The sequence below is a fragment of the Chelonoidis abingdonii genome, chromosome 9 (assembly GCF_003597395.2).
Source record: "Chelonoidis abingdonii isolate Lonesome George chromosome 9, CheloAbing_2.0, whole genome shotgun sequence".
Classification (NCBI taxonomy): domain Eukaryota; kingdom Metazoa; phylum Chordata; order Testudines; family Testudinidae; genus Chelonoidis; species Chelonoidis abingdonii.
In genome coordinates this window covers 67,037,880-67,053,157 of record NC_133777.1, presented here as the reverse complement: position 1 = coordinate 67,053,157, position 15,278 = coordinate 67,037,880, and the positions used below count along the sequence as shown (strand labels likewise).

Genomic DNA, 15,278 nt, shown 5'->3' with positions numbered 1-15,278 from the left:
GCCCTAGTGACCTTATTAGAACACGGCTGCAACCCATTTTGGGGTCCCAACCCACAGTTTTAGAACCGCTGATTTAAATCCTTTTGATTCCATAAATAAATTGAACGGCTCTTTTCTTTAAGGAATAAGATCAGTAAGGCAGTTAGCAATAGAGCAGAGATTCCCACACTGTGGCTCACAACCACGTTGCCCTTCCCATATTGATAAGTGCATGGGAGGTTCTGGTATGGAACAAGAACTATTGCATTAAACGGTGTAGGGATAGAATATACCTATTTCCAAGAAAACCAAAAGAATAAGAGTAATATCATCCTAACCCTACAAAAGAAAAGATGCTAGATGGAAGGACTGCTGCCTTTTCTTCAGTTCTGAGAGATGTTTGTAAAAGAAGAGCAATAATGGCACCTATTCAACAAAATGGATTTTCTATATCAGAAGGGCAGATATCACAGGCTATAACCAAATGTTTGGGAAGCCACTCTCATCCCCCATTGTTCTGAGGATCTGTGAACAGAAATTATATCTTAATTAACCCATTTGCACATTTTGATTTGTGGAAAAGTACCTCAGTATAATGTAGCCTTTTTCTAAATCGATTCTTAAAAAATTATGAAACGGATGGAGTGACAGAAAGAGGTATGTTTTCAATAAAACAAAACTTACCATTTTGCCAATCATCATGACATAAGGGCCAGCCTGTTGATTTACAGCTAGAATATCCAGTAATCTCACATACCAAAATATAATATTTAGACAGTATGTTATTCTTCCAGCAACAAAAACATAATTTTCTTTGTAAGTATTGTCACCAAAGTTCCCTTTTGCTCCAAATCTTAGTGCAAACCCAATGAAGAAAGTAACAATGGCAATTGTATCACTGATATTGAAGTAATCACTGAACCACACTTTAATCTTCTGATTAATTTTCCCCGCCTCTGACATAAAGATCTACATTAAGAAGAAGAAAAAAGAAAACATATCTGCAAATTTATCTCATATCAAGACCATTGAACCATTTGAACATTCTATCAGTAAACAAAATTTTTATCAGCATGTTTGAGCATGTTTCCATGTTAAATTGATATACTCCAATATACAAATATTTAAGGTCCAGATTTTTAGATTTACATATGTGATTACCACAACTGCATGTACAAACACAATTCCACATTAAAATGTATCAGTCTGATGGCTAACTGGTCATTTGTGTGTACTTTTATTGACAGTCTATGCACAATACCATCTTTTAAAATCTCAGCTCTGCTCTGAGGTTACCACTTGGAGAACAAATGTGTTTCAGGACCGATGCTGAAAGACCATTAATTTTCATATTTTTAATGGTACTTCAGTATGACTGCTTAAAATATACCATATCCAAATCCATTAGCCATTTTTGAGTGACGGGGATTTGATTATTGTAGTAAATTATTTGTTACATAAAAAAGGAGATATTCATAATGCCTTTAATAGGATAAAATAACTTAAAATGGAGTTAATAATAAGTGCACTACAATACTTTTAATCTGTATCACTTACATTATCTTTTGATAAAGATTATTTAAAGCATACTGCTCTACTTGACATTAGTGAAGTAATTTAGAACACAATTGAGATTACAAACATACCTCACGAATCTTCTCAATAGCTGACGTAAAAATATAAGATATAACAATCCATTCTTGAACTGATGGTATTTCTTCCATTTTTACAAGGACTACAAATGTGTAAAGCATCAGAAATCCTAAGTATGCCAACTAAAAAAAAAAGCAAGTAAGCAAAAAACTTTATATAGTTACAATCTTATTTTCAAGCGTGTGTAGATTATTTTTGATAATCTGATCGGATACAGTGTGCACCAAAATAGTAAGTAGGATAACAGTACTTGCTTACAGGAACAAGGGTGGTAAATGCCAATAAATGGGGAAAATATTGTGTATTGGCTTTATATATCCCTCAAGAGCGAAAGAAAAAAGCAACAATAATGTAGAATAATTTAGGATGTTGAATACAAATTTGTGTAAATTATCTAAAATGAATTACACATAACTTCATCTAAATATGTTTGACTAATGAACAATTATGTAAGGTCTGCTAAACTGGATGAGGCAAAATAATACACCAAAATAAAAGAAATCTGAGTGCTAAGTATCCATCCTGAGTTACCTTGCAGGAGAATGACATAACAGGACAAAGAGGCCACAGTGCAAGTATGATATATTTTGCACACTGTGCATGCACTAGCCAGATTCCAAGACTCCAGTGATTCTCATTTCTTAGGAAAATAGTTTTAGAAGGACAAGAGCAGTTCAACTCTGGTGTTATTTGTAACAACTGTATGCTGGCCAAAGAACCAGCCATAAAATATGGACTATTTTTTAAAAGAGTTCTTGAGCATGTCATTTTACACAGTTTTTCTTCAAAAACTCACCGTATTGAACCAGAACTTCACAATTGGCGCATGATAGAATGCATAAAACTTTCGTGTAATTGGAAGTCGCTTAGGTTTTGTTGGCATCTCCATGTCATGTTTTCCTTCAGTACTATCCAAGACTCTTACTTCTTTAAATACTTCCTAACATAAAAAGGATAGGTTATGAATTTATGTATAGAAATACTTCTTTGTTCTTTGGGGTTTTGTTTGTTTATTTTATGTTACCATGGGTATCTCTTCTGCTGTATTCTGGAAGTTGTTTTCACTGTCTTCCATTGTCATCTGGTGCGCATCTTGAGATTGTGGAATATGGGACATTTCTGCCTTGGTTTTATATTCCAGCATTAGTATGGCAGGGGGTAGTAAGATGCTCAGTATCACCTACAAGAATTGAAGATGAGCAATTTTAAAAGTGTATTTCCACTTAACGTCAGCATATTAAAGTGTCACACATACTGGTACACAGACTATCCCCTGTAAAAATATAATTTTATAATCAAAATTGTCCTTGTCAGGTAGTTAGTAGAAAAAAATGGGGGTGGAGAGAGATTTTTTTGTTATTTATACATGTAACTTACAGGCCAGGAGTGAGCATATAAAGAATGTTTCATGAAATTCTTGGGGGAAAAAAAACGTCAGTGGGTTCCAAAACTAATCATCACTGGACAGAATGTATTCCAAGATTAAATAACAGAGAGCTACAGCTTAACTGAATTCATAGGTTATTTCTTTTTCCCCTAATTTTGGCAAGAACATGGCTGTGGTCTTAGAGACAGGGCATGTTTAACTATACATGTGTCAGTTTTTCTAGTCATGGTAGAAGAGTCATGAAGTCTGAAACATGTATAAAAAGTACTAGATAAAATAGCTGTTTATTGAAGTTAGTCCATTACAAGGCAAGAGAGGTCAACAGATAAGTTGGCATGTAAGATTTTAGTAGGTCACATAGTAGATGATGCTTGCAGAGGTTTTGTATGAAAATTGCACTTTTTGGGTCATTTTCCCTTTGTTACTCCAAATAATGGAGTAAATTTTCAGTGTCATGTCCATAACAGATATGCACTCTTGCAACTGTTAATTAGAGCTGCAGGACTTATTTTAGTGCACTGTTCTGAAAACTTACACTAACTGATCCCGCAGATTTGTGTGCCAGTGTTCCACTGTATGCCCTCCATTTGTTCATCTTGGGCTTCCAAAATGAAAGCAAAAGCTTATTTCTACATCAAGTTTAACTTACTGCCTGTAGAAGGCAGAAGCATATGAAATTGTATTCTTACAGTGGATTTTCTGTTGTTAATTTTTTTCACCACTATATTTTTAGTAGTGGATTAGTATTCACAGTAATCTACATATGCCTCTGATTAAGAGCTACTTGCCTGTTTTCTGCCTTCTACATTTCTGTACCTTATTTAAAAAGATAATAGAGCATCAAAAGAAGAGTTTATAATAACATGTCCAGACTTGATTAAGTTAAAAAAGTTACAGTAGAACAGTTTCACAACATTTATTAACGTAAATAAGGGTTACAGTGATACAAGTTTTATAGGAATAGTACTTTGTATACAACACGCTTTTCTTCCACTTCAGCATAAAACACAATAAATAAGAATGGCCAGTAGAATTAACACTAATGGTGAATTGTAAAGATGTTTACCTTGTACCATGAATTCTTCCTCATATTTAGTCTTCCCATCCACATATCAGACAACAACATCTGTGTACAAGTATGAGCTACGAATGGGCGGAGTCTTGAAGACACTGCTAGCTTAAGACAGGTTGAATTACTCCAGTTCTTCAGCTCATACGTTAATAACTTCATAGCCATGGTTTCATCTTGTCGGAAGGACTGTTCTAGTAGTTCAACTGCGAGTTGTCCAAACTCACTAGAAAAAGGGGGAAAAAAAAAACAAAAAAAATATGGGCTTACCAATTTTAGGTTCTGAAGAATTTCTTCTTTCATACACAACATCAAGGATTTTGAGGGGAGTACCCTGCTTCCACTGCAACAACTGGGATATGTGATGGGGTATTCAATTCACACCATCCTGGAAGTGGTTAATGAGGCTAAGAGGCCAATTAACCAGTTAGACCACTTAATTCCCCTCAGATGTGGCCTAAATAATTCCCTGAATGATAGCACCCAGCTGAGAAGAAACAAGCAGGGGTACAATAAAGACAAGAAGTTGGTGGCAGAAAAGGGGGTGCAGCAAGATAGTTTGCAGTCATTCCTTGGGAGCAGGGAGGTGTAGTCAAAGCTACTGAGTTTAGTAGTCTGCAGTTACTCCCCGGGAAGAGGAAGTTTGAACTGGGACATCTAGAGAGGAGGAGGAGGAGGAGGAGCAGCAAGAAGCTGTAGGAAGGAGTCCAGGGAAAGACAATAGGATCTGAGGGAAAGCAGACCACAGTAGCCAGGTATAGGGTCCCGGGACTGGAACCCAGACTAGTGGAAGGGCCTAGGCTCCCCTACCAGCCACCAGGGGAAGTTGTACCATCAGGGAAATGCAGAAGAAAATTGCCTTAGAACACTGGTATGGAAAGTCTTAGATATCCCAGAAGGGGAAGACTTTGTGGCTTGGCTTTCCTGGTTATTAAAACCTGAGTACCCTGAGTCACAGTGAGCGAGACAGATGGCAGGGCATACAGAAGGGGGTGTTAGACCTCAGTGGAGCTAATCTTGATTTGGGGCCACAAGGAGGAGCCCACAGTAGTGAATAGAGCACCCAGTCTCATGGTTATCCCTGGATCAAGAGATTATATCCCATATGATCCTCTTGCGCTCACAAGAATTTGATGGGCTATATTGGGCATTGTTTGAATTTCAATCTGCCCTGTCATCTGATAGGTGTGCTTACATTATCTAATGCACACAAATTCACAAAGTACATATGGCTTTCCTTAAAATGTGTGAAGACTCCATATGTAATACAATGAGTTTAGGTTAAAACATCTGTCAAGGTGCTCAAAGTTCTTTTAATTTAAACACCAGGTTTGCCAATAGCAATATAAGAAATGTGATGAAATGCATCTTGTATTAGAATATAATTTAATCACTTTGAGAAAATCCCTTTTCTTCAAGCATGCTAAGTAAACAAGTAGCAGAAAGGGGAAAGATGTTTTCTATTCACGTCTACTTTGCTAATGTTATAAGGAGGATTATAAAAAAGATTTAACAAAGATAAAAAGTAGATTACTTGGAGTACTGTTTCAGTTCTTCTGAGGTATCATCAACAAGGTCACTTTGTTTTGCCTCATGTGCCATTGAACGATACACCTTGCAGGCAACTAAGGCTTTAGCCATGGATTCTTCACCATGCTGCCAGAAGAAGAGGGCCATTTTCTGTCTTTTCATTAACACTGCCCAAAGTAAGAGTTCATTAAGAGGATAAGGAAAGCGTCTAGTTTCAGGATCATCAATGTCTACGACTTCATCTTTGGTTCTTTTCTTTTTTCCTTCTTCTGCACTCGTATCAATCTTAAAAACACAAAGGAAAGGTTAGAAAATTACATTTTATCAGAACAAATTTAGATTTAAAGTATTGTTGACAGTGATAGAGCACTAAATCACCATTTCTAGCTGTATAACATATTTGTAAGTCAGCTGGAATTTCCTTTTAAAACTCAAGTTAAATCTTGCTAATTCATGCTTACATCTGGGACACATTGCCCATATGTTTTGCAAATTATTGGACAAAGAAGCAATGAACAAAAAGATTCCTAAAGTAAGATAAAGAAACTCATTGATAACAGTTTTTTTACTAACCTAGAGTCAAATCCTGCTCACTTTACTAATGAAGGTAGTTTCAATGGATCATATTCATCTCTGCTGTAACTGAGTTCAGTGATGTTACACCAAAGATGAGTTTTTTGCCCTTAAATACCACTGCTTATAAATGATATTTAAAATAAAATAAATGCATTATTTATATACCCCTTGCAATGTACTAAGCATTTTACATAAAAGTATGAAGCCAGAGGATCTATTGACTATATTTTGCCACTAATTTCAGTGGGGCCAGGATTTCACCCCATGTTCTTACCTTGAAGAATTTACAATCAAAAAATGGTGAAATCTTATGACACAAACATACCTTTGGTTTGTAAGGCTGTGCAGTTTTGATGAAATGATTATGTCGCATTTTCTCTTTTTTATCTGCCCTGTTCCCAAAAGGCTCATGGCTTTTACGCAGTTGAGGAGTATTATTTGAAGGATTACGCCCAGACCGCTGGAAGTTGGGGGGAAAAAAAAAAAAAAAAAAATGCTAAATGTTTTTAAGTTTCTTAACACATTTGGATAAAAACACTACACGAGTCAGCTATAAAAAGCCGAACGCATGACTATTTAACTGAAAAATTATGAAACTGAAATGATTTATCATTGATTATAAATTTGATCTCCACATGGTAGCTAAAAGCCTTAAAGAGTAAAATATTTTTCACATGAGTAATTCTTAATCACACAGCTAGTCCCATTGCCCTTAACGGATTCAGTCCTCTAACAAAGATGTACAAGACTGGGCTATAATTTTCACAAGCAGTCAAGTGTTGTTTGTGTTTAGACATTTTAAAAACATGTTTTCCTAAATGTAAAGCATTTTAAGCAATTTCTCGTTATCAAACTCCACATACCCGACTGTTCCCACTGAGACTGTTGTATATGACTCTAAAGCGTTTTCGCGTATAGGTGCATCTGTAGGTTCCTCCCATCAAATATTCAATAACAAGCCCTACATCAATCAGGTTGATTTTATATCCTGGAGGAAGGTTTCCCTAGAAATATAAAATTGCTCTTAGCTTTGCAGATATATTACAACATAGTTAAACTTATTTACAGCACTTTCACGTGTATGTCAATTCTAGATAACGAGCGAGTTAAGCCTTCTATTCTAAAAGCCTGTTTGAGGTTTAACATATTAAACTATTTCAAAGCAGAGTAGATTCTACTTTGTCAGGTACAGTAATTTTCCATCTGGAGGTTGTATGTGTTTTTTTGGTTTTGTAACTCAAGTGCTATTAACCACTTTTCATTTAAAGAGCCAAAATAAGTTAAAACTGAAAACCTAAGGTTTTGTGGAGGACAAAACAGAAATAACTCTTTTTAGAAAGATCGTTTTGAGATTCAAGCAGCTGCTTTCACACAACAATTCAAGCTGTCTGACTAAGAGACATAACATGACATGACCCCGACACTTTTCAACCTGTACACAAACCACCTTCTGTTTACCCAGTCCTGCAAGTTCACATACCAGATGGCATTTGCCTTAGGTGTCCAAGCTGTTGCCAGAACTTGAACACGCCCTAAACACTGACTTGATTAAGATAGCCAAACACTGTAGTGGCTGGCATTTACAACCAACGATATAAGAACAGTTATGCTGGGTCAGACCAATGGTCAATCTATCCCAGTATCCTGTCTTCAGACAGTGGCCAAAGCCAGGTGCATCTGAGGGAATGAACAGAATAGTAATAATCAAGTGATCCATCCTACTTCCCATCTCAGCTTCTGGCAAACAGAGGCTAGGGATGCCACTGATTGACCTATCCTCCATGTGTGACCAAGACACTTTTCAGTATGTTCCATCTTTACAACACCAGAGAAGTTCCAGAACCGTATCTTTCTCAATGGACGCCACTTGAAACACAAATCCCACCCGGTCTACCTCGGAGTAACCCTACATAGATCTCTCACATATCCTAACCATCTGAGCACAACTATGACTAAGGTGAGGTAGCATAACAACTTTCCAAGCAAATTGGCTGGCATTTCACTGGGAGCAAATGCTCAAATGCTTCAATTATCTGTTTTAGCCTTCTGTTACTCTGTAGCAGAATACAATGCTCCGGTCTGGACTGATCTGTCTCACATCAAGTTGGCTGACACACAACTACAGTCAACCATGTGCATTGTAACTGGGACGATTTGATCCACACCAGTACCATGGCTCCCTGTCTTAGGCAACGTCACTCCCCCACATATTCGTCATGAGGATACTACGGCCAGAATGGTTGAGAAGATGAGGGCTAACCTGAGCCTACTACTACACACAGATTTCTTTGACCATCCAAGAGCACACTTGTTGTTCACGCAGCAGTGTGGGCCCATTTAACCTGTCCAGATTTCTCTGTGAAACTAATGATCCAACCAGTGGACTGCAGCTGACATCTCCATGCTGCTCATGGACTCTCCTGTACTGATTTCACAAGACCTGGGTCAACGTGCAGCCAGATTTCATACCTGGGGCCAACAAGAGGATCCCACATGCAGCTGTGGCCAAAGACAGACAATGTCACACATCACTGATGACTGCCCTCTGACCAGATTTGATGGTGGTCTGAGAGAGTGCACTCCACTGATGAGGCTGATGCAAATGACGTTGGCAAGCTCCACATCTGACAAGAATGGGAGCTCTGCCTAATAGAACATGCTCCTTGGATACGAGCTTTACTACTGGTCCAAAACACAGTAACTCTGCATGCAGAACTCTTAATGAGATCAATGGAGTTCTTCCCAGACATTTTACAAGACTGGGCCCTATTCAACTGTTGGTGTAATTCAATCTCTGAGGGAAGAAAAATTGGACACTACAAAGTACTACATACCAAGGGTAACAGACAAGGAACAGTCAGTCTTATTTTGCCCAAAACTCTCTGAAGATGGTGCTAACTTCAAATGGAAGCTGACTAACAGTTTGTAGTACTAGTATCTTCTCTTTTGGGAACAGAATCTTACAGAACAAAAAACTAATCCTATTTCAGTTTCCTCTTTCATCAGGCTCAAAACTCTTTTAAACAAGGAGATGGCTGAAGAAGGTAGCTGACTAGTATGATCCTCATCCATTTTCCTTTGAATATACCTCTAGAATACCATTTCAGCCATTACTGCTGCTGTAACAGCAGCAAAGAATCCTGTGGCACCTTATAGACTAACAGACGTTTTGGAGCATGAGCTTTCGTGGGTGAATACCCACTTCGTCGGATGCATGTAGTGGAAATTTCAGGGGCAGGTATATATATGCAAGCAAGCTAGAGATAATGAGGTTCGTTCAGTCAGGGAGGATGAGGCCCTGTTCTAGCAGTTGAGGTGTGAAAACCAAGGGAGGAGAAACTGGTTTTGTAGTTGGCCAAGCCATTCACAATCTTCTGTTAATCCTCTGATGGGCAATGCAGATGAATGAAGCCAGCCATTTTTATGAGTCTGACTGAAGTTTTGTTTGCTGCAAGGAAGGAACCTTAGTCTGCAAGGGTGGCAGGGAGGTTACTGTGTAACTCAGTATCTCCATGATTACAGTGATTATCTGATTAATTACTACTGTGACATAAGAGTTTTGCAATAAAGACTGCGACATAATATTCCCATCGAGACAATAATGTTATCAGTTAATTATTCTGAAGAGCACAGTATGCAAAATGGCATTGAGACTCTGGAATTTTATTCTTGAATACCTTCCTCAGTCGTTTTCTGCCTCAGGGCACCTATTGCTCTCCTTGTTAGTGCTGCTTAATGACTGATTATACGAGGCACACAGAATAAGAACAGTCAATGAAGCAGCCCTTGATGCTGAGCGAGGTGGGATCAGTAGGCAAGTACCATGCAAAGTAACAAGGAATCACAGGAGGTGAGGTGGACAGTGGAGAGGCTTGTGAAGGCCTGCTCAGAGGATTTCAGCACTTTTTGAATCGACATATGACACAATATAAAGAAAGCATTTAAGCCTAAGAAAAGAGAAAGAAGTAACAAAATTCCCAAGGTATCGAGTGAGCAGGAGATCTGAAGCGACTGGCATGTCACAGACTGATAACCCTTTTCCCTCAACAAAACTGTTATATGAATTTTTCCAGTCACTGCAATAGTAGATAACTGAATTTATTAATTCAGGCATCCGCTGCCATTGACAAGTCCTTTCATTAAGTTATAGTGCGGTGGTGGCGATGCGAACGAGTCGAAACCATGATGGTGAGAAAGCAAAGTCAGCCAAGCAGGAAAATGAAAAGAAAAATTGGGAAGAATCCAGCATAAGAAAACTACTGGGGTTTTCAATAGAGAATTGACATGATTGGGACACAGACGGAGGTGGATTGAGTCTAGTATGGAAAATTCATGAAGAAGAGTGCATGGGGTTCAGGTGGGTCAAGCACTACAAGATGTATACAGGAATTTTCACAGGGCTCCAGTATCCTAGAACCACAGAGGTCAAATTGGAACAGCTCTGAACTCAGACAATCAGAGAAAGAACTCGGTCACGGTGATGGTTGACATTGCGTCTAAGTACTATGGGTATGCCATGGAAGAAGGGCAAGGCATGGCCAGCTAGAGCGCTCCTCTCTCAACTACAATCAACATAGTGAGGTATTGCACAAGTCAATGCAAGATCTGATATATATGGGTGGTCACCCACTCCTACCTGAGGTTAAAGACAGGTCCTGGGAGAGGGCTGTGGCAGGGGAAGTTACTAGGCTGATTTGGGGAAGCCTGGCTGAGCATAGCTAATCAGCCTCAGCTGGCTATATAAGACACTTGGGGGACAGGAGCTCAGAGTTTCTTTAGCTGGGTAGGGATGGGCTGGCTGCAGGGAGCAAGAGAAGGGTTGAAGTGGAGCAGAGGAGAGCAGAGGTCACGGGAGCTCGCCTGGAAGCATACGTGGCCTAGCCATAAGACCCAAATTCATAGGTTTCTGGGGTTGCAGAGGGCAGCCAGGTAGGCAAGGACAAAGGTCAAACCCACCTTGCGTGAAAGTGGGCTGTACGGAGTCTGCTTCCAGGGGCAGAGGCCTAGATGTGACTGGCGTAGCCTTATCCGAGGTGAGTTGGGGATAGTGGGTGGGGTCCTGGGAGGGAGACATGAAAGAAAGGGTTACTGGCCAGGGGAAGCACACAGATAAGGAACTGGGTCTGAGCAAAGGGGCGAGCGGCAGCAGGACACTAGCTGCCGAGGGTGTCTGGAGGCTGGTGAGCTAATTCTCAGAGACAACAGCAGAGGTCGCAAGGTGAGTCTGCACTCGTTAAAGTGGTGGGAGAATGTGGCACAGCTTTTGCCCGAACATATGGGAAGGGCAGGACTGGGATATTGCTGGAGAACGAGGAAGGGGCCAAGGAACATGTTATACTGGGTCTCTACTTTGCAGACCAGGTTTCTGGTTGGAAGGCGTCAGTGCTGAAGTAAGGGGGCTGGATGATACAGAGATAGGGAGTGAGTGGGCCTCCATGGACGTTGGGGCGCCGCTGGGAAGAGAGGAGCCAGGTAAACTCAACAGAGTTTGGAGAAACAGGGAGAGTGGGATGGAGCCAGCACCCAGGGCAGGGTGTGGCAGAGCATAGGTGGCATATGCTGAGTTGGCGAGGATTTTGAGGGTGAACTGTCCTACTGGGTGAAGCAGAGCTCACCAGAACAGGGGGAGGGACAAATCCACAAGAGTCACTGCCAGGTAGGAACTAGCACGATGGACAGTTGGGCTTGTGGCGACAAGGGCACTGCAGTGGAATGCCTAGGCCTGAAGTGAGGGATAAGGTCAGCTCCAGTGGGAAGGAACCAGAGGACCAAGGTCCAAGGAACCAAGAGGTGAGGAGCCTGCTGGACTGCACACACTGGGCACATAAGGAGGCCGCCGCAGGAAACTGAGGGCGCTGAAGAAGGTGCTGGGGCGGGAAGTGGGCAAATGGACAAGTTGGGGTGGCAGATAGCAGTGACGTATGGGCTATCACGGCGCTGGGAGACGCACAGGATGCAAGGACTCCAGAGAGGAGTCGCCAGACCGTCCCAGTCAGGTCTAAACCAAGGGTGAGAACAGGTGGGCTCGAAGAACTGGGCACAAGTGGTCATGATCAGGCCTCAATGACCAGACCATGGAGGTGAGGGTCAGGGGCCTGAGGTGAGGTTGGAAGTGCGGGCAGGACCAACTGGAAGTGAGGTAAACTGGAGAGGCATGAAACTGGAGGCATCTGAAGGCAGCAGGAGGCTGGAGGGTGGGTCGAGGGCTTAATTTGGGAGCTGCCATGACGTCTCCCATCAGTGGAGGTTGGGATTTTCAGGGGGTGGGTGTGGTAGTGGGTGTACTGCTCCTGCAGAAAGGGTAAGCCGCCTGGGAGAGGGGGGTTGTGAAAGCACTAGTGTGTGGGAGAGACAGCTGGGCATGCCATCACTTGCATGGATGTAAAAGGCAGTGAGCTGAGAGAATTAGAGCTCTCCAGCTTTAAGAGGGAAGGACCGTGCTGGAGATGAGAGATGAGGAGGGCATGTTGGGGGAAAGCAAAAGCTGGGAATGCCAGCCTGACACCCCAGGCTGCAGGCCTTGTGGGTGACCTACCACCAGGTATGGGAGTGTGCACAGGGCAAGCCAGGGCTTAGTGCATCGGAAGCGTCTACCACTTGCAATCATGAGTGCTATTACGTCGCCTAGGAGCGGGCTAATGATATAGAGTAGGCCTGAGCAGTGGATTAGGGGATTTTCTGGGTGGGAGACCTGACTGAGGGGATTGCTTGGCGCAAAATCCCAGATAAAGGGGCAACGATATGGGAGGAGAAAGGGGGAGCGTGGTGATGACCAGCCGCGGAGGTGCTCTGGAGCTGAAAGCAGCAATTCCGCAGCGCAAGGCGCCACAAGATGAGTCCTGATGCTACTACCCCTTAATGTAAATAGATGTGCTCCCTTTCCGACTGAGGAGCTGGTAAGATGAGGCTGATAAATGCGTGTAAATATGGAAAAGTTACAACCATTAGAATGGGGTCATCTATGCTCCCAATGGAGTCATTGGAAGAGAGAAAAGGCTACAATTACACTAGAAAAGGGAGTGATTCCCAGATCGCATACTTTTTGCAACAGTCGACACATGCCAAGTTGAAAATAGTTATAGGCATGGCAGAATGTGGCTGATACAGTTAGCCAAGTTCAGGTGGGTTGTACTCAGCATGGCTACATGGCACAGGCGAGCTAACGCTATTTATACTCCTCCGCTAGCTTAGTAATGTCATGCCACTGGTGAAAAAGCTACTGCTGATAGATGTGGCCTAAAGAGTTTGGATAATTCCTGGCAAACACGCCACTGAGGGGTAATGATTTATTTTTATAATCATAATAGGGAAATATGAGGGAAGGGGAGAGGCTTTGTGCTAAAGGAAGTCGGCAAAGAAGGAAGAGGATATGGACTGGGAGTAAATTCACTTGGAATAGAAGAAGGTTTGTGCATAGAGGATGAGGTGCACGCGTCCGATGAGAGCAGGTGGGGAAACAGCTAATGGGGTAACATTGTGATCAGTTTTGATGGGATATATATGATGTTTCAGTGGACAGGGAATTTGGCCGATGATCAGTCCTTTAGTCAGTTATTTTAGGACAACGCCAAGGTAAATGGACAGGAATTTAACGCACAGCACTGCTGATTCTTCTTTAGGGAAACACACCGGGAGCTCCAGGCACAGCGAGCAAGTGATGCCTGGCTGGACAGACGGGGGGCAGACAGTCAGAGAGCTGTGTTGTGGGCGGATTCTGTGGAGGTATGGGTCGCAGGTTGGCAGCAGTTCGTGAGATAGTTGGCGGGAGATAGTAGAAACCGTGAATCGGGAGTGGACGCCTGCAAAAGCTGCCGAGGCTGCTTGATGACTGTGCGCTTGGGGAGGCAAAACTAGTGCCTGAAAGCCAGACAGACAGTGCTGAAGCGCCGCTCATGGTGATTCCATGAGTTTGAACGGCTGCTATCCTTCTTAGAGGATGATTAGGGCTGCAAATAAGTCGCTTGGGGATGGATGGTAGTGCATCTCTGTACTGTCTGTTTATCGTTTCCTCTCTATCATACTCTGTGCCTGCCAAGTCAGTGGCACAAGAAACTTGGGAGGCTGTTTTGATTTCGATAGCCTGCTGGTGAGCATTGAGAATATTGCCCTCTGTGCTCTGTTTCTTCACTCCACTGGCCCCCCCCCCGTTTCTGCTTGGTCGCCGGAATGTGACAGTTAAGAAGGCTTGTGTTTCGGTGTGGGTGTTCTGTGAGTGTTTACAGCACTGGTGTTCAGCTGGCAGGTGTGTCAGAGAAACGAGGCAAAGAGGAGATTTCTTCTGTATCCTTGACTCTCTTGCCTTGAGCAGACTGGGCTTAGAGAGGCATCAGGTGGCTTGTGCATCTGAATCTTGATTTACAAGTGCTGTGTGTATAAACAAAATTGGTGGGGTTGCTTGTATTAGTAATTTACTTGCTAAGTATCTGTTGAAGAATAAACTGGGTCACTAGAAAAACAGTTTGAAATTGCTGTATTAAAAATATAATAATAAAAAGGTTCCTTTATTAAAGTCCATTTCAATTTGGGTTTGAAATTTTCCGTCATTTTTTACCCAAAATGGGATTTTGACACTAACAAATATGTTGGGGAAGATTTTCTCTATTAGCAAATTAATTTAATTTTTTTGGAAACTGAAAACAAATTTTCTTCTGCTCTACTTATATTTAGTTAAACAATTAGAATTAGTAAAAATCATTTGGTGGAAACTGAAATTTCTGATTGGTCAATAAAGTCAAAATTTTTTGCACTGTTTTTTTGACTGGGTCGAGATATTGACTTAATGTGACAGATAAAGCTTAAGGTTCAAATTGTAATTTATGTTAGTGTCTTAACATTTGATATTAATCAACCAGCAATTTTATATAGTGAACTTGGTCTGGTCACTGGATTTCCCAGCTTGTGAGCATCATCCTCTACGTCAGCTCTTCTTTGGTATTATATTCTCTCCATTGTTTACGGCTGTATTATTGGATAGCAAGACAGATTGTAAGAGCGTCCTCACGCTGAGAGATGAACTGACAAATTAGATTCAACCTGTTACCCGGTTGAGGCTGTTGTGTAGCGGACTTTGAGTTCAGAACTTAG

At 41.5% G+C, this 15,278-nt stretch overlaps 1 protein-coding gene across 7 annotated transcripts in view; it reads right to left on the bottom strand.

Annotated features, from left to right (window-relative positions):
• Positions 1 to 15,278, bottom strand: part of TRPM7 (transient receptor potential cation channel subfamily M member 7) — a 146,286-nt gene that overhangs the window by 43,314 nt on the left and 87,694 nt on the right. For all 7 annotated transcript variants that reach the window (XR_012656560.1, XR_012656561.1, XM_075069662.1 and 4 more), the window contains 8 exons: positions 7,058 to 7,198; positions 6,520 to 6,654; positions 5,623 to 5,903; positions 4,086 to 4,314; positions 2,657 to 2,812; positions 2,429 to 2,572; positions 1,626 to 1,754; positions 664 to 948 (listed from right to left, as the gene is read on the bottom strand). Coding sequence is in view for 5 of the 7 variants with exons in the window: in XM_075069662.1 (XP_074925763.1) it covers positions 664 to 948; positions 1,626 to 1,754; positions 2,429 to 2,572; positions 2,657 to 2,812; positions 4,086 to 4,314; positions 5,623 to 5,903; positions 6,520 to 6,654; positions 7,058 to 7,198 (1,500 nt within the window). In the remaining 2 variants the exon portion in view is untranslated. The remainder of the gene's footprint in view (positions 1 to 663; positions 949 to 1,625; positions 1,755 to 2,428; positions 2,573 to 2,656; positions 2,813 to 4,085; positions 4,315 to 5,622; positions 5,904 to 6,519; positions 6,655 to 7,057; positions 7,199 to 15,278) is intronic.